The sequence below is a fragment of the Mytilus galloprovincialis genome, chromosome 4, assembly GCF_965363235.1.
Source record: "Mytilus galloprovincialis chromosome 4, xbMytGall1.hap1.1, whole genome shotgun sequence".
In the NCBI taxonomy this organism is placed as follows: Eukaryota; Metazoa; Mollusca; class Bivalvia; order Mytilida; family Mytilidae; genus Mytilus; species Mytilus galloprovincialis.
In genome coordinates, this window is record NC_134841.1 from 55108768 (window position 1) to 55136047 (window position 27280).

General features: G+C 32.4%; 1 protein-coding gene and 1 long non-coding RNA gene across 7 annotated transcripts in view; one reads left to right on the top strand and one right to left on the bottom strand.

Annotated features, from left to right (window-relative positions):
• Window positions 1–25128, bottom strand: part of LOC143072465 (uncharacterized) — a 57971-nt gene extending 32843 nt beyond the window's left edge. The window contains exons 1-3 of one of the 5 annotated variants that reach the window (XM_076247388.1): window positions 25042–25128; window positions 5836–5914; window positions 2261–2346 (exon numbers count right to left, since the gene is read on the bottom strand). In XM_076247388.1, coding sequence (XP_076103503.1) covers window positions 2261–2346; window positions 5836–5914; window positions 25042–25085 — 209 coding nt within the window. In that variant the 5' untranslated portion in view covers window positions 25086–25128. Of the gene's footprint in view, window positions 1–2260; window positions 2347–5835; window positions 5915–9092; window positions 9192–17515; window positions 17610–24898; window positions 25021–25041 lie in introns of those variants that run through there. The other 4 variants (XM_076247390.1, XM_076247391.1, XM_076247389.1 and 1 more) reach the window with 4 other exon arrangements.
• Window positions 9226–27280, top strand: part of LOC143072470 (uncharacterized) — a 38459-nt gene continuing 20404 nt past the window's right edge. The window contains exons 1-3 of one of the 2 annotated variants that reach the window (XR_012977196.1): window positions 9226–9310; window positions 24758–24870; window positions 25941–26358. This is a non-coding gene — a long non-coding RNA (uncharacterized LOC143072470). Of the gene's footprint in view, window positions 9311–24757; window positions 24871–25940; window positions 26359–27280 lie in introns of those variants that run through there. The other variant, XR_012977197.1, reaches the window with a different exon arrangement.

Sequence of the window (27280 nt, forward strand, 5' to 3'; positions counted from 1 at the left end):
TTTTGGCAAAAGTTCACTTTAAGTTAATAGTCAAAACCATTTTGTGAGATAAGGATTAAACTAAATATACATTTCTTACAGCTAAAACAGTTTTAATTAAATTCTAAGGTGATCTACACACCAAGATTTGGTCCTCAGGTGCAAAAAGTGTCAATTTTGACGTTTTTTCATTCTTTTTCTCGACCTGTAAGTCAGAGAGATGCTAATAGATGCATTCATCTGTAGTTTTCATGGAGAGTGGACACCAGTGAACACTTTTAACACAACAGTTATTAGGTCGGAGTGAAACTGATCTGGGTTCAATAGTGTAAAGAAGGTCATTTCCACCAAAATTCACAAAATTTCCGATTTTTTCCGATTTTGAACTTTAACTGGACTTGCAACCGAAAGTAGTCGTTTCCTCGGCGTATTCTGATAATAAACACAATCAGTCGTTATGTGCCTTTAGTATTTGTCAAGGTTTCAGTCCTCTTAACTCCATGTTTCAGACCTTGAAGGTAAGCCCACCCCTCCAAAAAACCCAATTTTGTCCGATATCAAATTTTGAAGTTCGTATTTGAGCTCAAAATGAATATTAAAAGTGAGAAACATGACAATCAATAGTGCCAGATTGAGGAAACATGCATACACTACGAATTAAATGGCATTACGATTACCTTTAAATGTATGGAGCGCCATTGATGTCAAAATAATGGTGGTCTTGGTACGGCCGTAATATTACAACCCCCGCACGACAAGGGCTAGGAATAAGGCCTCCAAGTCTTCTAATACTGTAAATTCAGAAATTATTGCGCCCATTTACTATTCATTGCGATTTTGTCAATTTGGACAAAAATGCAATTTTAAAAAAACTGTTTGATTGGTATAAAAAATATCAAGATGCATGCTATTTTCGGCATTATTCAAGGAACCAATCAGAATATTTTAACATAAACTCATTTTTTGCGCCAATAAACTTTTAAATAAAAGTGAAAAATGAATTTCTGTTGAGTCAATACGCTGATGATTCTTCTGTAGTCCTGAATGGTGACCACAAATCCCTAAATCAGTGTTTATATTTGTTTGATAAATTTTCAGAATGTGCTGGACTTAGGTGTAAGGTAGCAATACACAGTTAGGAGTTTAGTTTCGCATTTTGGCCCCTGTGGATTTTTCAAATAGGAAAGTTATTGTGTAATAAAATTCATTTTTAGACAGCTGAGTGCTAATTTAGCCTTCAAAGATGGTTTATAAGAGCATCAAGATTATTTTTTACATGTTTTATGGGCTGTTTTCTGTTTGACAATCCGTATTTTCATAGCTAGACCGGCCATCGGTCCAGAAATTAATGTAATGTTTACAAACACTTTTTTTCTACACAAAGTTTTTGACGCAATTTTACAAAAAAATGAGATGAAAGACATATGATTTTCATTGGATTTGCTGAATGATATATATACACAGTTTCAGAAAAGGTATTACTTCAAGCGATTGAAATTCTACTTTTAGCCAAATTTTGGGGAAATATGTGACATCTTTTCCCCCCTTTTTGCAATATTTTATAACAAATAAATGCAGATTGTTGCCATGGATACACCCAAAATAAATTATATTTTACCATTTTATATACTGGATATAAAATCCATGGAAGATTCTGATTACATACATATGCCCATACATGACACAAACAGTAAGCTTGATATTGCAAGAAAGCAATGAAAAGGGGATGGTAAAATTTATATGGGCAAATTTTAATATTTTTTCCTAACTGTTTATTGCTACCTAATGTTGACAAAACCTAAGCCGTATGGATTGGGTCAAAAAAGGGTAGTATGGAAAAACTTTTGCCAGAAAAAAATCTTGTATGGAACCATTCTGGGAGGTTTAAACTACTGGGTATATGGTTTGAGATTGCTAAAATGGATAAAACTCTATGTAATTTTACAGCCAAGATAAACAGTATCAAGTCATTACTCAATACTTGGGCTTATAGAGAACTAACATACATTGGGAGGGTTGTAGTTATTAAGACTTAAGCACTACCCATTTTGGTTCAAGTTCTGACTGTCCTTCCTTACCCCCCAGAAGGGGTTTAGAATTTAATATCAAGTTTTTCACAAAGTATCCACTGATATGTTTTCTTTTTTTTAAATGTGCATTAAAGGGATTAAAATATCCCCAAATTTCACACCCATATAAAAGTATAGAGTATAGGCTTTATTGTATGGTCAAAAACATGAATTGCATTTTAACAGTAGGAATCTATGCAATCTATACTTACATATACTCTTCGTTAAAAAATTTGACAAATAAAACATTGGTCATCTTGTCTTGGTCTGTGCTGTCTGGATTGTCATCTATAACCACCTACAACATTACAGAGAGGATTTTTAAATGACACTTTAAAGGTAATGTATATATATATTAAGAATTATGTTATCCCTACTGTCTTAGATCTAGATCATAAGATCTCTACACTAACCAGAAAACATGAAGTGTAAATTTCTGTTAATTTTGATTGACTATGAAGGAAAGAGCCCTGAAAACTGTGGATTCATTAATTTTCCTGAGAACCAATTTTCATGGATTGTAGAAAAAATTAAATTTTTCATACATATTTCACTGTATTTGATTTCGAGGTTTTGTCAAAGTCTGCATATAACACTAAAGAAAATTTGTACATTTCTAACCTCTTTCAACATTGAAATTTGTGGTTCAACTATGTCCAAGAAATCCATGAAAGTTGGTTTTCCTTGAAAAATGATGCTTCAACAGTAATCTGATTGCAGTTTTTCATGGAATTTCATGCTACTTTAGGAAGATTTTATGCCAAAATCAGGTAACTTGGAAGTAAAATTGGGTTCAGATATGTGATAGTTTTAAGAATTCTGCATTTGTAATATTTTTGATCATGGGAACAATTAATGTAAATTTAATGTAAGTCATGATATCATATGTACATGTATTTCTACAACAAATAGCAACAATATTGTATTACACCATATAAACTCTAATCAAAGAGCTGATAGCTCTGAGGTGGAAGAAGGTGAATAAAAGGTTACTTGAATTACTATAAAAGCAGCCCCACTAACCCAGCCTGCTTTGTTCCATTATCATTATGATGTATCTTTTTTCTTCAAACAAGAATGTGTCATAAGTACATGGATTTTCCCATTCGTATAATCATTTTCTATGTTCAGAGGACCGTGAAAATTAGGTAAAATTTTTAATTTGGCAGTAAAATTAGAAAGATCATATCATAAGGAACACATGTGTACTAAGTTTCAAGTTGATTGGATTTCAACTTCATCAAAAACTACCTCGACCATAAACTTTAACCTGAAGCAGGATGGACCGACAGACCAGAAAACATAATGCCCATAAATGGGGCATAAAAATAGTAAGACTTGTTACATACCTGCCAAGTTCCCATTGGGATTTTTAGTGCGCAACAACATTTTTAAGGTTACAATTTTTAGTGAAGTATTTTGCACGATCTGGATTGTCTAGAAAAAGTATCATATTTGAATGATGAGCTTACATGCCTTTCTCTTAAGTCTGTTTGCATGATTCTAGTTATTTAATCAATAGAAAAGATGAACATGTAGCTAGCAGACCAGGGTTTATTTTCTTGTTATGAATATATGATGCTTGTTGAAATTTCCAATTTTGAATTATGCACAAATATGGACCTTTTACCATTGTTTATAGGCTGGGAACAACACTCCAAATGAGGGGTAACCCTCATTGGAAGAACATAACAAACCACAGTAAAAAATAAGCACCTTTATATTCATATTAATTGATGAAACTTTCCCCAAGAACTAACAAGTATCAAATGGTCAAAACATGTCGAAAGCATTTTGTGAGTAAAAAATCTTAAAAATTACTTTCTTTTTTTTTCAACAGTAAAATGACCCCTTGTTTTTAGGGACAGTCCCTCATTTAAGGGACACCACCCATAATGGAAGAAGGGGGGGGGGGGGTCCCAACCTGTTTGTTGGTCTTTTTGAAAAAAAGAATAGTACATTGTGCTTTAAATTATTTAATTGAATACAAAAATAACATATATTACAACAAGTATTATGTCAATAAATTAGTGAAAAAACTACTATTCAGAATTATCTTTATTTGTAGATCTTACTTTGCTGAACATTATTGCTGTTTACAGTTTATCTCTATCTATTATAATATTCAAGATAATAACCAAAAACTGCAAAATTTCCTTAAAATTACTAATTCTGGGGCAGCAACCCAACAGCAGGTTGTCTGTTTTGTCTTGAACTGACCTAATCACAAACTAATACATGATAACTTAGAAAAAATTTCAAAGTCAATAGACCATGACTAAGGGGGCGGAGTCAAATTATCTCCGTGGAAACGAGATGTGCCAATGCTTATACAACTGCATACCAAATATCATTGACCTACCACTTGTGGTTCTCCATAAACTGACCTAATCACAAACTAATACATGTAAAATAAGCAAAAGTTTAGAAGTCAATAAACCACGACTGAGGGGGCAGGGCCAAATAATCTCCATGGAAATGAGATGTGCCAATGCTTATACAACTGCATACCAAATTTGATTGACCTACCACTTGCCTTTCACCATACACTAGACCTAATCACAAACTAATACATTGTTGACGCCATCATCGTCGCCGGAAACAGTATACCTATGTCTTGCTTTTTGACTTCGTCAAGGCGAGACAAAAAACTGTTATCACAGAGATATGTCTCCTTTTTTTGTAATTTCCATATATTTAAAATTGAAATAGCAACACTAAAACATGTAAGTTTTGCAAATATTCAAAGTCAATGAACCATGACTGAAGGTACATGACTAAACCTTGTGCCAATGCTAGTATAACTGCATACCAAATACCATTGACTTATCATAAGTAGTTCCCTGCAAACATAAACACAAACTAATACATGTCAACTAAGCAAAGTTTCAAAGTCAATAAACCATAACTGAGGGTAGGGTAAAATAATCTCCATGGAAATGAGATGTGCCAATGCTAATACAACTGCATACCAATATCATTGACCTACCACTAGTGGTTCCCCATAAACCAATCTTACCACAAACTAATACATGAAAACTTGAGCAAGTTTCAGTCAATTGACCATGACTGAGGGGGCTGAGCCAAATAATCTCCATGGAAACGAGATATGTCAATGATTATACAACTGCATACCAAATATCATTTACTTATCTCTAGTGGTTCCTCATAAACTGACCTAATCTCAAACTAATACATGAAAACTAAGCAAAGTTTCAGTCATTAGACCATAACTGAGGGGTTGGGGCCAAATAATCTCCATCCATGGTAATGAGATGTGCCAATACTTATACAACTGCATACCAAATATCTTTGACTTACCACTAGTGGCTCACCATAAACTAGACCTAATCACAAACTAATACATTGTTGCTGACGCCGGAATCAGCATACCTATTGTCTCGCTTTTTGACTCCATCAAGCGAGACACAAATGATGGAAAAATAATTGGGCTATCTCCCTGCTTTTTCAATTTATTATAAAAATTTTAAAATATGTACCAAAACTGGTCTGAAATATTGATATTGATACTAATTATTAACCTAAATCCCAAATGTTTAAAACTATGGAACTGATCACAACTGGCAGAAAACATAAACATTTAACAGAATAAATGGAAGAATTAATTTCATATATATAAAGAAATAGATTCTTCATTTTCATGATTGTTAATTTTTACCAATCTCAAAACTTAACCAAATATTTTGTACAATGTAAATCTATAGAATTTTACTACAAACAATGTTCAAATATTGTTCAATTTAACAGTGTGACGGGTAAAATTTACCTGTGCTGGCCACCATGGGAACCTTGAAAGCTTAATCCACACCACTTCTTTGTCTTTGTATTCCATTGTGCCATACAGCCTGGAATGACAAAACATGTAAATATAAGTATCCAGCTGATTAATAAGGTAGAAATCTACCATATTCAGCTTAATTAGAGACAATTTTAACAGTTATATAATTAAACCCTACAAAGGTAACATTTCAGATCCAATTTATATTATGTGATTTCAAATTACAAATGAAAATAATTCACACACAAAAATAAAGCAAATGTATGTGTTGATCAACCTTTTTGTGATTTAATAAAAGAAGAAATCCACAGCATGTATCAAATCACACTGAAAGTTAGAAACTCTGTATAACGTGCCTTCAGACTGCCAATTCTATAGTATTGAGTTTTTCATGTAAAATGTACATATATATGGCTATGGCAATGTATGTACATGTAGCAATCATAAAAAGGTATATATATTTTGTAAATATAAATCTCCTATGAGAGGAACATTGCATGTAAAGTAATATGATGCAGATGTTTAAGTCCACTGACCAGTTTTTGTATATAATTATTCATTATGTATTCAAAATATGCGTTATAATAAGTATGTACATTCAATCAATGTACACAAGAATCTACAAACTGACCAATTAAAAATTTCACAATAAATAAGCAAACTTATTGACCACCCTTGGCAATCAACTGCATTTTATGGTTATTTTTAATCCTTGTCTATACAACACACTATACATTACAATAATAGACATCAGTATCAGTATATGGGATGTTAAAATATCAATGTTCTTTCAATTTCACATTTTTCTAATAATAACAAACAGTAGGTTAATGTTAAGGTCAAGTAACAGTAAAATTTTCAGAGATTTATGCAAAATTTTGCATACAATTCTGCTGAACTTCAACTGAAAATCGAAAAAATAATGCATTTATCTCATTTATTATTTTTATTATAACTGATTGAATTCTTACAAAAAAGGTGAACATTTGTATAGAAATCACATAAAATCGGCATGTATCAACAACATACATTTTTTTAAGAAAAATCTATGGAGTAGAATTAGAGATTTGACAAATTTAAGAAAAATTACAGGATGTTTTTCGCTGATTCTTTGTGCTTTCTATACAAATATTCACTCATATTGAAAGAAATCAAATTGTTATATTTCAGATAATAAAAGAGATAAATGCATTGTTTTTTTTATTTTCAGTTGTAGTTCAACGAGCCAAGGTTACATGTTAAATTTTAGCTAAATCTGCTACATAGCCCATTTACTGTTCCTTGACCTTAACATTTATGTAACCATAATTTTTAACTTTACATTTTTTATGCATGTAAATTTTTTATGGATTCCTTATAAAATAAGGAATAATGTTCTATTTTCTTTCGTAAAAGTATAGCCATTAAATTAATGGACAAATCTTCAATTTCATCTACTTATAGAAATTATTTTATTTTTTACTTTTGGGTCCATATATATAAATCAAATGTACATGATATGTAATAACAGTTTTTTGTACGTTATCAAAAGTTATAGCTAGAGGCTCTTAAGAGCCTGTGTCGCTCACCTTGGTCTATGTGCATATTACACAAAGGACACAGATGGATTCATGACAAAATTGTGTTTTGGTGATGGTGATACGTTTGTAGTTCTTACGTTACTGAACATTCTTGCTTCTTACAATTATCACTATTTATAATGAACTTGGCCCATTAGTTACAGAGGAAAATATTTGGTTAAAATTTACAAAAAAATTAAAAATTGACTATAAAGGGCAATAACTCCTTAAGGGGTCAACTGACCATTTTTTGTTGACTTATTTGTTGATCTTACTTTGCTGAACATTATTGCTGTTTACAGTTTATCTCTATCTATAATAATATTCAAGATAATAACCAAAAACAGCAAAATTTCCTTAAAAATTACCAATTCAGGGGCAGCAACCCAACAGCCAGTTGTCGGATTCATCTGAAAATTTCAGGGCAGATAGATGTTGACTTGCAAAACCATTTAACCCCCATGTCTGATTTGTTCTTAATGCTTTGGTTTCAGAGTTACATGTATAAGCCAAAATCTACATTTTACCCCTATGTTCTATTTTTAGCCATGGCAGCCATCTTGGTTGGTTGGTTTGGTCACCGCACACATTTTTCAAACTAGGTACCTAAATGATGATTGTGGCCAAGTATGGGTAAACTTGGCCCAGAAGTTTTAGAAGAGAAATTTTTTTGTAAAAGATTACAAAATTTTACGAAAAATTGGTAAAAAATGACTATAAAGGGCAATAACTCTTTTAAAGATTACTAACATTTACGAAAAATGGTTAAAAATTTACTACAAAGGGCAATAACTCCTTAAGGGGTCAATTGACCATTTTGGTCATGTTGACTTATTTGTAGATCTAACTTTGCTGAACATTATTGCTGTTTACAGTTTATCTCTATCTATAATAATATTTAAGATAATAGTTAATAGTTAATGACGACGATCCCCTGACGCTAAGTGATGAGAAAAGCTCACAGTTAAAAAGTCATTAATACTAATTAAATTTTTCAAGTTTAGGTGTGAGAAAATTTTAATTTATTTTCAATTGTTCATGTATCAATATTGTAACAATATAATGGAGTTCTGAGGGCTATTAAGATTATTATTTTTCAATATGCAATGTAGCTTTTATGGCTCATTATTATTACTTTAAGTCAATATTATTTTTTTAAGTTAAATGATCTGACAATTTTCATTAATAATTTACATGAAGAGTCAGTCATCTATCAGTCAATCTAAAATTTCGAAATAAAATAAAAAACAATATCCCAATAAAATAACACAAGATGTCACAATATAAAAATTTTCATTTTACTTATTTTTAGTATTCAAATATAGAGGTTAAATTCTGAGAGAAAGACATATATCCATTTATAATTTAAAAAATGCAAAAATAAACTGACCATAGTGTTATGAAAACTTGTTTTTATTAAATTAATTAAAAAGACTGTCATTTCCATATTATAGAATTTGCAAAGTATATCTACTGGGAGAGATGACCATATTGCAACTGTTACCATAATAAGGATATTTACAAAATAGAAACATTAATCTCTCATGTCATGACGAGAGCATTGCATTTAAAGTAAGATAATGTTAACAACCATTAAATATATATGCAAATATGCATTAAAAACTACAAATTACAAATACCAATGCTACAAATATCATAAAAAATAATGCAAATGTATCGACCAACCTTGACAAGACCAATCTTGACAACGGACTGCATTTTATAGTTATTTTCAATCCTTGTCCATACAACACACTGTACATGACGAGAATGGACATCTGTCAATGTCACTGATATATGTATAATATAAAAAGAACATCTGATAGATCAGATAATATTATACCAGTAAGTCACATGTGATCATATAAAACAATATAAAACATGCCTGTAAGCCATTTATTAAGGTAAGTACCTTTATTCTCAAATAATTCTATTTTTGACAGTATTCAGTGTTTTCTTTAATTAATTAATTGAAATTATAAAAGTTGGATGAGTTTAAATGTCTTACTTCAAATCCTTCCAAGAGACTTTCAATGGCTGATCAGAAATTTACATAAGTGGAGACCCCTGACTGCCTAAGAGGGGGTCCGCCTCAGTCATGCTTCAGTGATTCCCTATATAATCAACCATTTTTTTTCCAGAAAGGGGGGGCCTGGCCCCCTGAAAAACCCTCTAAATCCGCCTATGAATTTAGGGGTCATCCATAATTGTCAACCATTTTCCAAAGTGTACAAAACATACACTTTTTCAGAATCAACAGTGTACATCAACCATTTTCAGATTTCAAGACAAGAATCAAAAATTCTTAATAACTAGAGGCTCTAAAGAGCCTGTGTCGCTCACCTTGGTCTATGTGCATATTAAACAAAGGACACAAATGGATTCATGACAAAATTGTATTTTGGTGATGGTGATGTGTTTGAAGTTCTTACTTTACTGAACATTCTTGCTTCTTACAATTATATCTATAATGAACTTTGCCCATTAGTAACAGAGAAAAATATTTGGTAAAAATTTACATAAATTTACCAAATTAATGAAAATTGTTAAAAATTGACTATAAAGGGCAATAACTCCTTAAGGGGTCAATTGACCATTTAGGTCATGTGGACTTATTTGTAGATCTTACTTTGATGAACATTAACGCTGTTTACAGTTTATCGCTATCTATAATAGTATTCAAGATAATAACCAAAAACAGCAAAATTTCTTTAAAAATTACCAATTGGAGGGCAGCAACCCAACAACCGGTTGTCCAATTCATTTGAATATTTCAGGGCAGATATATATTGACTTGATTAACAATTTAACTCCTTGTCAGATTTCCTCTAAATGATTTGGGTTTCAGAGTTATAAGCAAAAAACTACATTTTACCCCTGTTCTATTTTTAGCCGTGGTGGCCATCTTGGTTGGATGGCCAGGTCATCGGACACATTTTTCAAACAAGGTACCTCAAAGATGATTGTGGCCAAGTTTGAATTAATTTGGCCCAGTAGTTTCAGAGGAGAAGATTTTTGTAAAAGATAACTAAGATTTATGAAAAATGGTTAAAAATTGACTATAAAGGGCAATTACTCCTAAAGGGGTCAACTGACCATTTCGGTCATGTTGACTTATTTGTAAATCTTACTTTGATGAACATTATTGCTGTTTACAGTTTATCTCTATCTATAATAATATTCAAGATAATAACCAAAAACGGCAAAAATTTCCTCAAAATTACCAATTCAGGGGCAGCAACCCAACAACAGGTTGACCGATTCATCTAAAAATTTCAGGGCAGATAGATCTTGACCTGATAAACATTTTTACTCCTGTCAGATTTCCTCTAAAAGTTTTGGTTTTTGAGTTATAAGCCAAAAACTGCATTTTACCCCTATGTTCTATTTTTAGCCGTGGCGGCCATCTTGGTTGGTTGACTGGGTCACGCCACACATTTTTTAAACTAGATACCCCAAAGATGATTGTGGCCAACTTTGGATTAATTTGGCCCATTAGTTTCAGAGGAGAAGATTTTTTTAAAAGATTACTTAGATTTATGAAAAATGGTTAAAAATTGACTATAAAGGGCAATAACTCCTTAAGGGGTCAACTGACCATTTCGGTCATGTTGACTTATTTGTAAATCTAACTTTGCTGAACATTATTGCTGTTTACTGTTTATCTCTATCGATAATAATATTCAAGATAATAACCAAAAACGGCAAAAATTTCCTCAAAATTACCAATTCAGGGGCAGCAACCCAACAACAGGTTGACCGATTCATCTGAAAATTTCAGGGCAGATAGATCTTGACCTGATAAACATTTTTACCCCACATCAGATTTCCTCTAAATGCTTTGGTTTTTGAGTTATAAGCCAAAAACTGCATTTTACCCCTATGTTCTATTTTTAGCCGTGGCGGCCATCTTGGTTGGTTGACCGGGTCACGCCACACATTTTTTAAACTAGATACCCCAAAGATGATTGTGGCCAAGTTTGGATTAATTTGGCCCAGTAGTTTCAGAGGAGAAGATTTTTGTAAAAGATTACTTATATTTATGAAAAATGGTTAAAAATTGACTATAAAGGGCAATAACTCCTAAAGGGGTCAACTGACCATTTCGGTCATGTTGACTTATTTGTAAATCTAACTTTGCCGAACATTATTGCTGTTTACAGTTTATCTCTATCTATAATAATATTGAAGATAATAACCAAAAACAGCAAAATTTCCTCAAAATGACCAATTCAGGGGCAGCGACCCAACAACGGGTTGACCGATTCATCTGAAAATTTCAGGGCAGATAGATCTTGACCTGATAAACATATTTACCCCTGTCAGATTTCCTCTAAATGCTTTGGTTCAATTTGGCCCAGTAGTTTCAGAGGAGAAGATTTTTGTAAAAGTTAACGACGACGGACGACGGACGACAGACGACGGATGAAAATGGTTAAAAATTGATTATAAAGAGCAATAACTCCTTAATGGGTTAACTGACAATTTTGGTCATGTTGGCTTATTTGTATATCTTACTTTACTGAACATTATTGCTGTTTACAGTTTATCTCTATCTATAATAATATTCAAGATAATAAGCAAAAACTGCAAAATTTCCTTAAAATTACTAATTCAGGGGCAGCAACCCAACAACGGGTTGTCTGATTTGTCTGAAAATTTCAGGGCAGATAGATCTTGACCTAATAGATTATTTAACCCCAATGTCAGATTTGCTCTAAATGCTTTGGTTTTAGAGTTATAAGCCAAAATCTACATTTTACCCCTATGTTTTATTTTTAGCCATGGCGGCCATCTTTGTTGGTTGGCAGGGTCATGCCACACATTTTTTAAACTAGATACCCTAATGATGATTGTGGCCAAGTTTGGATTAATTTGGCCCAGCAGTTTCAGAGGAGAAGATTTTTGTAAAAGATAACTAAGATTTACGAAAAATGGTTAAAAATTGACTATAAAGGGCAATAACTCCTAAATGGGTCAACTGACCATTTCGGTCATGTTGACTTATTTGTACATCGTACTTTGCTGAACATTATTGCTGTTTACAGTTTATCTCTATCTATAATAATATTCAAGATAATAACCAAAAACAGTAAAAATTCCTTAAAATTACTAATTCAGGGGCAGCAACCCAACAACATGTTGTCCGATTTGTCTGAAAATTTCAGGGCAGATAGATCTTGACCTAATAAACAATTTTACCCTGTCAGATTTGCTCTAAATGCTTTGGTTTTTGAGTTATAAGCCAAAAACTGCATTTTACCCCTATGTTCTATTTTTAGACATGGTGGCCATCTTGGTTGGTTGGGCGGGTCACCGTACACATTTTTTAAACTAGATACCCCAATAATGATTGTGGCCAAGTTTTGTTTAATTTAGCCCAGTAGTTTCAGAGGAGAAGATTTTTCTAAAAGTTAATGATGACGGACGATGACGACGGACGCAAAGTGATGGGAAAAGCTCACTTGGCCATTTGGGCCAGGTGAGCTAAAAAGTTGTTGTACTCTGGTTAAAAGTAGGGCAGACAAAATGAAACTGTTTAGAATCTTTAACTGCATGCACATATAGGTAATTATTTGTAACACATTTGCATGTATATGTACAAATAATTACAATATCTACTGCTATTTGAAGGATCCAATGACCTTCTAATTTAAACCACTGTAGGGTACATGTAACTGCAACACAGCTGTAGTTACAAATAAATCATAAATGTACATCATTTAAAATATCTGCAAGAATGCATATGGCCATATGGATGTGAAAAAAATGTACCATCAAGAAAACTGATTCAATCTAAAGCTACTCATTATATAATTAAGAAATAATTCATGGGGGCTTGAATATATTGTGATTATATAGCGAGGGGTAAAATATCACCATAAAGGGACAACCCATGGTAAAATCACGATATATTCAAGCCCCCATGAATTATTTTGATTCTAATAGGACAAATACAGTAATTCTTTTGGATTGAAGCGCACATGGTAAAGGCATTATTTGCCGTTCCCATAAATAAACGCACTATTAAATTGACGTAAAAGAATGGACTAAACTGAATAAATGACATGCTTAAACTATTTACAATAACGTATTTAGAAAAGTTTGGATACTTGTAAATGATAACTTTACTTATTTGTCTTATTATAAGACTCTTATATGTATCAACAAGGGCTTATATAACACATTTTAGCATCGTTTGTTTACATTTCCTTGTTGTGATGATTTTTGGTTTCACAAGCGTGTATTTTCCCGTAAAATGCTTCTATTCTGACGTCATCATTCTATTACGTCGAGAAGTTCATTCATAAAAAAAGCACGACTCAGAAGTACGATCGGAACAGCCAGAGCAATATATTCATATTTTACCAGGGCTGTGTACTCAAAGTGTTTGAAGGATGTCATGTTAGAATTATTTGTATTCTTTTAAAATGTCAACTCAACATCAGCATAAAAGACCGAAAACATAGGGACAAAAATATCCTTTTCATGTCATTATCAAAGCCCAAGGTCTGTCCTTACAATGTAGGTCTAAAGTAAAATAACTGTTACAAAAATTATAGGTAATCTACTGATACAGATGCTTCCTTGTTAGTTGTGCCAAATTATATCATGTTACCTTTTAAAACTAAAATAATGGTAGGGATTCCTGTTTGAAGAACCCAATTATACATTTGTTAATGTGATACTTTCAATGAGTTTTAACACAATTATGTACTAATTAAAGCGATGTTAGCCATGATGATTGTTCAGTGAAAGGCTATACAATACACACAATTGCAAAGAAAACTGGTAGAAGTTTAATAAAAATGAAAGAAAAATGTGTCCACGTAAATATACAGCAACCTAAGTAATAAATAAAATGAAAGGGACATAACTCAAAAACAGTGAAGTGAAACCATACAAATTTGACCTTGGTCTGAGTTAGGTGGCAAATTCAGTAAATTTTCAATTTTTCCAATTATAAATAAAAGGGACATAACCAAGGAACAGTGAAAGTTACTCCATCCAAACTTGAATTTATCTCTTCTGTGTTAAATGGTTATAATAAACATTGTGGATAAGTTTCATTCCATTTGGTTGAGGTTAACTGAAGTATGAGAACAGAAAACAAATTTCACGAAGAATTGTTTCCTTTTTCCAATTACATGTGTAAGGGGACATAACTCAAGAACAGTGAAAGTGAATTTGAAGTCACTTAAATTTGAACATGATGTGTGTTTAAAAGTGGTGATACAAATTGTGATTCAGTTTCAACATTTGGTAGAGGCAAACTTAAGTTGTAGACTGAAATCCAACTTTGGACATACATACAGACTTACAATATGTATGAATATATAATCAATGGTAAATACCAAATTTCAAATCCTTGTTGGTCCATCACAGGAGATAAATCAATGACCTCTGAGAAGACCATTATTGGCTTTTATTCTTTAAATTCTGCTATTTTTAGCTAATGGGAGAAGCTTCAATATTTGGCTTCACCTTGCCAGGCCAAGAACCCAGGATCTTACACACTACATATACTACTATGAGAAAAGAGGGTGCTCAACTTTAAAAGAATTACAAATATAACCAGATGCTGCGCAGGGTGAAGCTTTATACAACCACAGAGTTCGAACCCTGAAAGGTTGGGGCAAGTATGGATACAGCTCTGAATTTGGATTGTGATTAAATAGTTGACACAGCATAGGCTTCTGACACAGAATGAATGTGGTCTAATGAACTTAATTTTTTTTTTTGCTTTTAAGCAATTCACTATGCTGTTGAATATTAATCCTCTCAACAACAAAAATATTTGAAAAAAAATCTTTTTAATTTCTGAAATCTGGAATGAAAAAAATTGACCCCTCCCTTCCAATTTTTGTTCACCTTCCCCTTTCCCTTATTCCAAAAATGATCTCAATTCAAATTTATAATGGAGTTTGCAACAATAAAATTATAACTACTCATTTAAATACATCATAAAGTATACAAATATAAACAATAAAATGTCATACAGTTATGGTTAAAATTAATATTAATTAATAGTAGCTTTTTAAAAAATAAATGGGGAATGCCCCCGCTAGCATATAACGTTATAAAGGGACATAACTCAAGAACTGTACAAGTGAAGCTACCACAAATTTAACTTAAACTGAGTTTAGAGGTAATAAGCATTATACATGTTACAGTGTATATACACATTTCATTAAATTTAGTTGAGACAAACTTAAGTTAAGGGAACAGAAACATGAAAAAAATCTTCAATTTTTCCACTTGTAAAGGGGCATAACCCTGGAATGGTAATCAAAGTGCTTGTAATCACTGAATGGTAAAGATTGCTTTAATTTATCGGTTGGAAGCCTGAACACATAACCAATGAAAACTTGTCAATAAGATTAATTAATAATTTGAACAACTCAGTATTTACCTGTCCATGTACCGGTACTGGTATAAGTAGAAGTTGAAAGGAATAAGTCTCATTTTTTCTGATTGAAGATAATTATAATTGAATGATCTCATGTTGATCTCTGATTGGTACAAAATAAAATAGAGGCTCTCAAGAGCCTGTATCGTTCACCTGACTGTAATTCGGTTTTAGAAATCATATAAAAAGAGATAAAATTTGGCTACAAAGTAACAACACTTGGCCAGCACCTCATGAGGAAAGGAACATTCATGCTATGTTAAACCAAGTCAATTCTCAATGTTATTTCCCATAGGGTCATATGTTTAACTAAAAATTAAAAAAATTTAATAATTTGTTTACGCACCCATATAAGGGGAGATAACTCAGACATTATTTTTTTTTGGGAGAATAGAGGTCTGCAACTTGCAAGTATTTTTCCTATTTTGTTGAGTTGCAAAAATACCAAAATTATATAGTGGCACAGGTTCCCCCACCCCCATAATATTGAAGCATGCTATTAGATCTACATCGATCATACAAGAACATTGCTTCTTTTCATATTTATTTCTGAATTGATATAATTAAGTCTTTAAACTTACACAAAATTGATTTATCATGCATAAACATGACAAATTTGAATATGGCAACACCAATTCAATTTCTTGTTCTTCAAATGTTTTTGCGGTCGTATAAAAATCTGAATGTCTAAGGGACATAACTAAGCCAGTTTTTAGAACGTTCTCACACATATATAATATGTAAAATAATTCAAAGGCTTCCTGCACAAACACGATCCGACAAGTGCACAAGCCTACTCGTTTGGCTTCTTGTTGAGTGCTATATTGACAAGTGTAAGTTACAAATTATTTTATGGAAGACTATGTAGGATGGACAGTATCTTGCTACCAAAACGTATACTATAACTATGACTTTAAGAATTTAGAAACAAATGTGCCAAAAAGCAAGATGGTTTTGTACCAGATTTAATCAGAATAGCCGTTAAATGTGATTTGACAAACTTTGTTGAAGATTTCATGAAATCAGGCAGTATGGAACAGATATATTTTGACTTCCATGTAGCGAATTCTGAAAACAACAAATGGCAACAAAATTAAAGAATATCAGTTGACAGTGACTATGAAATTTTCCGTACAATTCACAAACACATTGCAATTGTACCACACAGAGCTTGGGTATTGCTAAAAGTAATCCTAACTTCAAAGAAGGAGCTAAATATAACATTATTGAACATGCCATGTGTATGTACGATCGTCAGACTTAAGAGCGAAGCTTTGGGAGAACTTAATAAGTAAAATGTATAAAGCAGATTGTGTTCAGTGTGTATCTAGACAATCTAATGTCATTCACATTCACAGCAACACTTTTGTCATGTTATACAGATTGAGAATATGATCTGGATAATGATAAAAGTATTTATTTCTCAAAAACTTATATTACGTATACACGTTCAACGAATGTGCAGCATTTTTTATAACAGTTAACTTAATTACCTTCATAAATATTATCATTTACTTTATAGTGACATTCAACTGATTCAATCACTCTAATCAATATGTGACATTTAAATAATTCAATCACTCTAATGTCTTGATCAATATGTAAATATTATTATTGTACAAACATTGTTTAATACATGCAAAATCTTCGATAAGAAGGAAATAAAGTTAATATATACCCAATTTTAATTGCAACATACTTATGACTTCTTGTAATACTGTTACTTTCTGAGGACATCAGATCTTGAACTGAATAATTATTTCAATTGCCTAATTAAAATGATCTCCTTTGAATTGTCCTTGATTCTAACAACGAAAAAGAGACATGATTTTGTGAAATCTGTGTTAATGCTCAAAACAGTTGAAAGGGCTGCAATTTGGCATTGACTATGAATAGAACTCTCTTGTGATCGCCTTTCTATTTTTTAAGGTTGACACCAAAAAAATATGATACAAGAAAACAACATAATTGCTTTAACGGATGGGTGAAGAACTTCAAGAAGGAATATTTTATAAAAAAAATATAATTAAAGTTTAGAAAAAATATGTGACAAAATGGTTGAACATAGAATTAAACTGGGTTTGCATAACCAACAACTTGAAAAAGAAAAGCTTTGTTACCAGTCTTCATGTTCAACATCAGGCCCAGCAGCCAAGGCTTATAAAATTGCAGTCGGACCTATAAAATTATCTCTACAGGCCAACATAATCTAAAATTAAAATAAATTAAACCAGGTGTTGAGTTGACTTGTAGCCTCACTGTGTGCTTTTATAGCTATTAGTATAACATAGTACAAGTGTGTGTCATTGTATGGCTCTTTCTTTTCTGAGTTTTTGATCTATACATTTTATGTGTAAGTAAAACGTAGGGGGTCAGACCCATAATCCGACAGTCCTATAACCCCACAGTCCTGTAGTCCGACGGTCCTATAATCTGACAGACCGATAGTCCGACAGTCCTATAATCTGACAGCCTGATAGTCCAACGGGCAGTCAATTGCCTCTGAAAAGTATGCCTATAAAGACATGGAACGACTTAATTATTTTTTTTGTACACAAAAAAATGTCAAATCGATCTTTTATACATTGCATAATAGATCAACAGGGATCAGTCGAGACATCTATTGACGCTGCAAATAGGGGAGATAACCATCCAAATAGAAGGAAAAGTGGAGGGACATGGAAATAGGCTTCAAAGATTGAAACAAGAATATATGAATGGAGCAAGAAATTTGATGGACTAAGTGGGAAGCTGTTTGTCACTATGTTGTCACAATTCTAGGTGTATTGTGTGATGTCCGGCTAATTAGATGGACATATAATTGTTTAACATTACAACTTTGTATTGCTTTGTTTTATGTTTCTGTCAGCATAATATATACTTCAAGAGAAGATAATGAAACATTGTTTTTTTTAGTTTGTGCCAGTTTTAATGATACAATATCCTTCGGTGGTATGGATTCACGTCCGGTCGTATTCCTACAAAATCTTATGTAGTCCTTCAGATGATTTTGAATCTGATAATTTTTGTGAAAGTCTGATAGTTTTAATTCGCCCCTTGAAACCATCATCCTAGGCCACACCAATTTAATTTCTTGTTCTACAGATTTTTGGACTCCAAAAATTGGGGCGAGCGAGCGATTTGAAAATTTAAATAAAAAAATACTTAATTTGCAAATTTTTGAGGCGAAGCTTGAAAAGTAAAGGCGAGCGATTATAATATTTTTTTGTAAACATAAAATAGTAGGATTTGACAATATTAAAACTTGATTTATCACTTGTACTTTGACATTTCTTTAATTTATGAAGTATTTTTTCCCTGTTTACCAAGAAATAATTGAATAATTAAATCTGGTCTTTGTATGTGTGACTGACAATGAGACAATTTTCCATCCATTCCAATCAATACATGATTTAAAATATGTTTAACTTCCCATTAAAGTATATATTAACTTCCCATTTATGATCATTATTTGTATATACCTGGTTAACATAAAGTTCATGATGAAACCCATAATAAATCATGTGGTTAAGGTGTGATTGAGCCCCTGTATATAGCAACACCCAAGTTACACCGTATGGTGGTGCGCCTGACAGAGGCGGAATTTACAGATTAGGTAAAGGTCTGTATAGGTATTTCCGCTGTTATATTTCGGGGCACTCCAACTTGGGATTAATTGGTTTCACAGATACATGTATGTACAGTGTGGTGGGGTGCTAATAGGTTTAAAATCGTTATATACAGTTTAAAATACTTTGATCTAAAGACCAATGTTTATATCTTTTTATAATATTTACAAACCAGATGCTCCGCAGGGCGCAGCTTTATACGACCGCAGAGGTTGAACCCTAAACGGTTGGGGCAAGTATGGACACAACATTCAAGCTGGATTCAGCTCTAAATTTAGATTGTGATTAAATAGTTGACACAGCATAGGTTTCTGACACAGAATGAATGTGGTCTAATGAACTTAAAAAAAATATGTTTGCCTTTGAACAATTCACTATGCTGTTGAATATTAATCCTCTCAAAAAAATGTTTGAAGAAATTTTCTTTTTATTTATGAAATCTGAAATGAAAAAAATTGACCCCCCAATTTTTTTTTCACATCCCCCTTTCCCTTATTTCAAAACTGATCTCAATTCAAATTTCTAATGAAGTTTGCAACAATAACTACTCATTTAAATACATCATAAAATATTAAAATGTAAAAAAAGTGCTTGTTATTACTGAATGGTAAAGATTGTTTTAATCTATCAGTTGGTAATAAAAGTGAATATACATTGTATATTGTATAAAACAATGATTTAAGTTGATTCAACTACTATTCTGGACAAAGAAAGATAACTCCAATTGAAATCCAATTGGAATTTCTTGCTATTGCACAATATTGTGCAATTAGATATTTCTTGCTATTGTGCAATACTGTGCAATTGAAAATATTTGCTATTGCACAATACTGTGCAATTGAAGATTTCTTGCTATTGCACAATACTGTGCAATTGAAGATTTCTTGCTATTGCTGAATACTGTGCAATTGAAAATTTCTTGCTATTGCACAATACTTAATATAATAATTTTGGATCCTGATTTGGACCAACTTGAAAACTGGGCCCACAATCAAAAATCTAAGTACATGTTTAGATTCAGCATATCAAAGAGGCCCAAGAATTCAATTTTTGTTAAAATCAAAATTAGTTTAATTTTGGACCCTTTGGACTTTAATGTAGACCAATTTTAAAACGGGACCAAAAATTAAGAATCTACATACACAGTTAGATTTGGCATATCAAAGAACCCCAATTATTCAATTTTTGATGAAATCAAACAAAGTTTAATTTTGGACCCCGATTTGAACCAACTTGAAAACTGGGCCAATAATAAAAAATCTAAGTACATTTTTAGATTCAGCATATCAGAGAACCCCAAGGATTCAATTTTTGTTAAAATCAAACTAAGTTTAATTTTGGACCCTTTGGACCTTAATGTAGACCAATTTGAAAACGGGACCAAAAATTAAGAATCTACATACACAGTTAGATTCGGCATATCAAAGAACCCCAATTATTCAATTTTTGATGAAATCAAACAAAGTTTAATTTTGGACCCTTTGGGCCCTTCATTCCTAAACTGTTGGGACCAAAACTCCCAAAATCAATACCAACCTTCCTTTTGTGGTCATAAACATTGTGTTTAAATTTCATTGATTTCTATTTACTTAAACTAAAGTTATTGTGCAAAAACCAAGAATAATGCTTATTTGGGCCCTTTTTTGGCCCCTAATTCCTAAACTGTTGGAACCAAAACTCCCAAAATCAATCCCAACCTTTCTTTTGTGGTCATAAACCTTGTGTCAAAATTTCATAGATTTCTATTAACTTCAACTAAAGTTATAGTGCGAAAACCAAGAAAATGCTTATTTGGGCCCTTTTTGGCCCCTAATTCCTAAAATGTTGGGACCAAAACTCCCAAAATCAATCCCAACCTTCCTTTTGTGGTCATAAACCTTGTGTTAAAATTTCATAGATTTCTATTCACTTTTACTAAAGTTAGAGTGCGAAAACTAAAAGTATTCGGACGACGACGACGACGACGCAGACGACGACGCCAACGACGACGCCAACGTGATAGCAATATACGACGAAAAATTTTTCAAATTTTGCGGTCGTATAAAAAACGGTGCGGGAAATGGACATGATTACATTTACGGATGCGGGTATATAAAAAAAATCTGTTTTGAAAAAATAGGTGCGGGCGGGTCCGTCGAACAAGGAATTAAATTGGTGTGGCCCTATCTATACATTTTTGTACATCTCCCCATCTATCCATCCATGGATTTGTTTTCCGCAGCAATTTTTGGGAAACCTTAAGGGCATACGATACAGTTACAGGGGAGGTAATGACGTTGCTAACGTAAAATGTTATTTTCGCGACGTCAAACTGTGACATATCGGGAAAAGATGCATTTTTCGACTGATTTTTATCATTCAAACTGATTTAATTTGAAAACGAGTTCATGGACCCCTATTTTTCAAAACAGCAATTTGTTTCATTTTACAGGGAGATTATGTGACCCAAATTTTATAAAACTGTAAATAGAGGATTTTTTTTAATTTTGATAAACATGCAGCAAAAAATGACGTATTTTCCTCAATTCATGAACATTTAATAAATATGAGTTATTTCTGAACAAAAAATGCATAATTTTTTAGGATACTTATAAAATACAGAAATTACCAATTATTTAACAAAAAACAATTTGTGTTTATCTTTTATAACAAAAAAGTTATGTCTTTCTTTCGAAAAAGAAATTACGGTCACAAATCTGAATTTTGAGCAAATATACAAAATTTCGACCTCATTTTACTCAAAAAGTAGCACATGAAGGTATATTTTTTATTACATATTTGATTTAATCAGGTAAAAAATAGCCTATATGCAAATTTCCACAAACTTGTAAATACAGGATCAAAACTGTATCGTATGCCCTTAAAGCCATGATTTTCTTGGAACTTAATATGTATATTTTCATTTTATTTTTTTTTTTTTATAAGCATTTTGTTTCCGCAGTATAACTTCAATTTCCCTTTATTTATTTAGATGACACTAACACAGATGTTGCGCGAGGATATACAAAACAAACTTAAGTATTTTGAGGTCCGTATGTCATAGGTCAAAGAAAATGTCAGTGAAATAGAATGGGCGGTAACACCAAGCTGTCATTGTGTTTGTGGTACTTAGCAACAAAGCATTCATTACGGATATAACTAACCTATCTGCAAATGTTAAACTTCTTTGATTGCCTGTCTTGTAGGACATCAACTATATAACTATATGCAATAGGTCTCAAGTATAACATTTGGTGTATAGAATTATTTAAGATAGACATGTCAGTCTTTGCAGGTTTTTTTATTTAACCTTGACCTCATTGCACATTGCTCAGTGTTTTGGTTTGGTCTGGGTTTTTTATACCACTGCAAATTGCTGTGGTATACATACCTGTCAACCTGTGACGATGAAAATACAGGTCATGACCTGCATTGAAGAATCAAATCTCAGGTCATAACGCGTACTAACTTTTTCGAGCTGAATTTCAGTATTTATGGTACATTTTCTTATAATGTATATCAAAGATACCAAAACATCAATGCATTTATTCTAAAAACAGTTGTTGGCATGACACGGGTTATGTTCTTCTCATATATGTTATGATGGTATGATACTAAACCCCTAACGGGAAGGATTGTGCCTGATGTTCATATGATGAAATCATAATCTTTCAGTCAGTTTAATTTAAGTCTGGAGCTGGCATGTCAGTTAACTGCTAGTAGTCTGTTGTTATTTATGTATTATTGTCATTTTGTTTATTTTCTTTGGTTACATCTTCTGACATCAGACTCGGATTTCTCTTGAACTGAATTTTAATGTGCGTATTGTTATGCGTTTACTTTACTACATTGGTTAGAGGTATAGGGGGAGGGTTGAGATCTCACAAACATGTTTAACCCCGCCGCATTTTTGCGCCTGTCCCAAGTCAGGAGCCTCTGGCCTTTGTTAGTCTTGTATTATTTTAATTTTAGTTTCTTGTGTACAATTTGGAAATTAGTATGGCGTTCATTATCACTGGACTAGTATATATTTGTTTAGGGGCCAGCTGAAGGACGCCTCCGGGTGCGGGAATTTCTCGCTACATTGAAGACCTGTTGGTGACCCTCTGCTGTTGTTTTTTATTTGGTCGGGTTGTTGTCTCTTTGACACATTCCCCATTTCCATTCTCAATTTTATGTTCACTTGGTTAAGTCATTTTAAATCTTAAAGATTTTTATAAATTTGTGTAACACAGTCTTATGTGCTTTACTTTTTGAGAAAAATACCACAATCATCAAACACTAGAATTTATTTTTCAAATGTAATTCTTAAATGTTTGAGACTATTGACTAGGTAGCCTGTAAACATATTATTTTTCGTTACATATGGAAGTTTTGAACATCCTTGACTGGCTCTACAGCCCTTGCACGGTTGGTATTTTTGGTTGGACAAGGAAATTAGACTATGATAATATATAGTAATACAGTGAAAGGAAGTATAAATGTAAAAAATAATTTTCAACTTTTTTTTTTAAATTGAATAAAGGTATAAAAATAATGAAAAGTTATTTTTCAATATGTATTTGAATTTTATATTTTTATGATTTAATCTTTTTTACCCATAAAACGTAAATATAAGGAATAATTTTGAATGGTGACAAATAAGGGGAAGGAACTCTAGTTCAGTTTGTAAACCAATGGTACAATTTATTTACGACCTAAAGCTTAGGTAATTGGTGTTAATTAACAGTGTGTCTGACACCAAAGTTGTCAAGTGAAGCCATGCACTTAATGGGTCACTTAATTTGACAGTTTACATTGCTAGATGAACTTCCTGTTCATGGAAGAATTACGAATTTGCCGGTATTTCAAAGGAATATTACTTATGAAATCAATCTCAAGGCTAAGAAATACGGGTGAAATCGGGTCGTTTTCGAAATTCCCGGGTTATTTCAATAACTGGCGGTAGTTCCGGGTGATCCCTCAGAATTGTGAAAATCTCGGGTCACACCTGCAAAATACAGGTCAGTTGACAGGTATGGGTTATTGCTATCACGTTGTCGTCTTGTCTTCATTTAACCCGATGTAGTTGTCTGATATCTGAACGCTGCTCAGATTTCAGAAGCATACAATTACGAAGGTCGTAATATTTAGGGGTTTGTTCATGATGACGAATAACTGTAAAGTACTACATGTGACATATATATATATCACATTCTACCTCATATGATACATACAGATGCATGTTATCCAATTATACAGCGCATGATTCCACTATTTAAATTTTACAAACTGCTTGCGTTTCAGTAGAATAATAATATGCTTATATAGGACGATATCCATATCCTTTGCAGCAGAAGATCGAGCAAAGCAGAAGGGCTTAGTGTCGGACAATCAGACTGTTGGATTAACGGATTGTCGGATTATCGGACCGTCAGACTATTGGACTATCAGGACGACAATTTAGGTAAAAAATCAAATGGTAGCTCCCTTACTGAAAACAGCGTTGTAAAGTTTAGGATTTAGTAGATGGCACGTGCTTTGAAGAATGAAAAGAAAATTTCCTACGATGAATGCCCCTGTTTATGCAGTTAGTGTGGCATAACTTCCTTTCGAAAAACATTACCCATGTACCTACATCAAAAGTTTTAGAAGGGTTTTGTTTGGAAACAGTGTCGCCATCTGTTAATCTTATTCAGAAAATCAAGAACGAAAACTCTAATCTAGAACTCTCTATAATAATACCAGCACAACCCGGCTAAACGATAACTAACACCAGGAACTTTAAACTTTTAACGTTAGATCCCCGGTTAGATCATCCTAACTGTCAAAACATATGCATATGTATTTTGACTTGGAACTATCGATATTCGGTTATTAAAAAGCTTTCGAGACGCGACGGCCATACTTCCATGACGGCCCTAGGATGTGTCGGCCATACCGTCATATCGTCCATGGGACATATCGGCCACACATTGTAAGACGTATCGTCCACACTTTTATTTTTTTTTATTGAGTTTATTACATAAAATATCATACGAAAAATAAGTATTTGTTCATAATAATAACATAAATATGATTGTGTAGTAGTTTTTTTCTGCACATACGATCTTATTTATTCTTGTAAGAGTTATCTTTGCTTGATCATCATCGCTCGTGTTTACAACTTGTTACGGCCATATTATGTAAGTATATTGATTATTTCTTCATTATCAGTTGTAAACATTTTCTAAAGAATCATTTTTATTGTAATGAGATATAAAGGCATCATATTTTATATGATGTTTAAACTGTAGTAATGTTGACCGTCAATGTCGATATATAAATACAAGCACATGTTACAGATCTTTTTATTATATCTATAAAAAATATATATTATTCTAAACTATAAAAATCTTCTCAATCTCAGTGTTGGTGAAATTAAAAACAGGACTCAGTGTAAAGGTCAACTCTAAGGAAGGCAATTCATCAAGTTCGAGTTATATTTGTCATGATCATCAGACACATTGTTTAATATTTTGTTTTTCTTTCTTATAGTTTAGAGTCATTCTATTTGCTGAACATCTTTCCAAGACAGAGACTGCTGCAGAATTTTCCAATAACAAAACAAATTACCCGTAAAATCTGACAGGAATGTGCACCCGATTGGCTAATTACATGATAAAAGATGGCCAGTTTCATTTTTATCATACTGAAGTTTCTTTTTGCGTTGTTCATTGTATTGAATTGTGTTGAATACTATTTGTTGACCATTTAAATGTTCCCATTTTTGTGCATTTGTTGATGGAAAATTGTATTATGGGCAATGATACCAATATACTCTAGTATAAGAAACAAAAAGATGATATTTTTTTAATATATTTTATTTATTCATTCAGTCATACAGATAAACAAATATACAACAAACATAACTTTGGCATAACAGCACTTTATATTCGGACTAATAGTCAACAACAAAAAATGAAACATTTATGTTGAATACAATTTGTTTTCTAATAAAAAATAATAAAGAACCGATAAGAAATTAAACAATTCTGTCGAACACACAACATTTAAAGAAATAATACAATAACGTATATGTACCTCAACCTCCATATCTTGTGGTATGTGGACACATTCTACACAGTGGAAAATGATGTCGACTTCTTCATTGACCATCAGGCGGTAATCAGTAATTGATATACCTGAAATAACAATAAACTAAAATATAACATATATTTCTTTACAGTCAAGTAATTTTAATACACTGATAAAAAGATTAAAGGCCTTAGTGAGGTGACCTACAGTTGTTAATTTTTGTATCATTTGGACTCTGGTGGATAGTTTTCTCATTGGGAATCATACCGCAGTCATACCACACCTTCTTTTTATATCTATCAATTGATACCTATTGTCCATTTATTGGACAATGGTGTAATGTAAATAACACTTAATAAAGATTTAATTCTTATCATGTAAAGGTCGTAACCCAAATTAAAGTAAATCAAAGTGTATCAAATATGACAGAAAGTACGAAATATGTTTCAAAGGCAAAACCTAAATTAATAATAAATTTGTAAATACCTGTATTGCAAAGCCTGTGTTGCCATTTATCACAATCTTCACATTGGAGAGCATGTTGTCTTGGTCGGACTTGCTGGTCACATAGCACACAGGGGTACGACATGATGAACAGCAATTTCCCAAATGAGTGCCACCGACATTTCTGGTTACTTTTATAAAGCAAGGTCGGTACATCAAAAAGACTGCTCAAACAGCTTGTATTTTTACAAGAATTTCACTACCAAATGTATGTTTTCACTCCGCTTGAACTCAGCTTGGGAGTTGTGTTTTTATAGTGATCTTGGATTGTATTTCCTTTACAATTTCTTGACAAA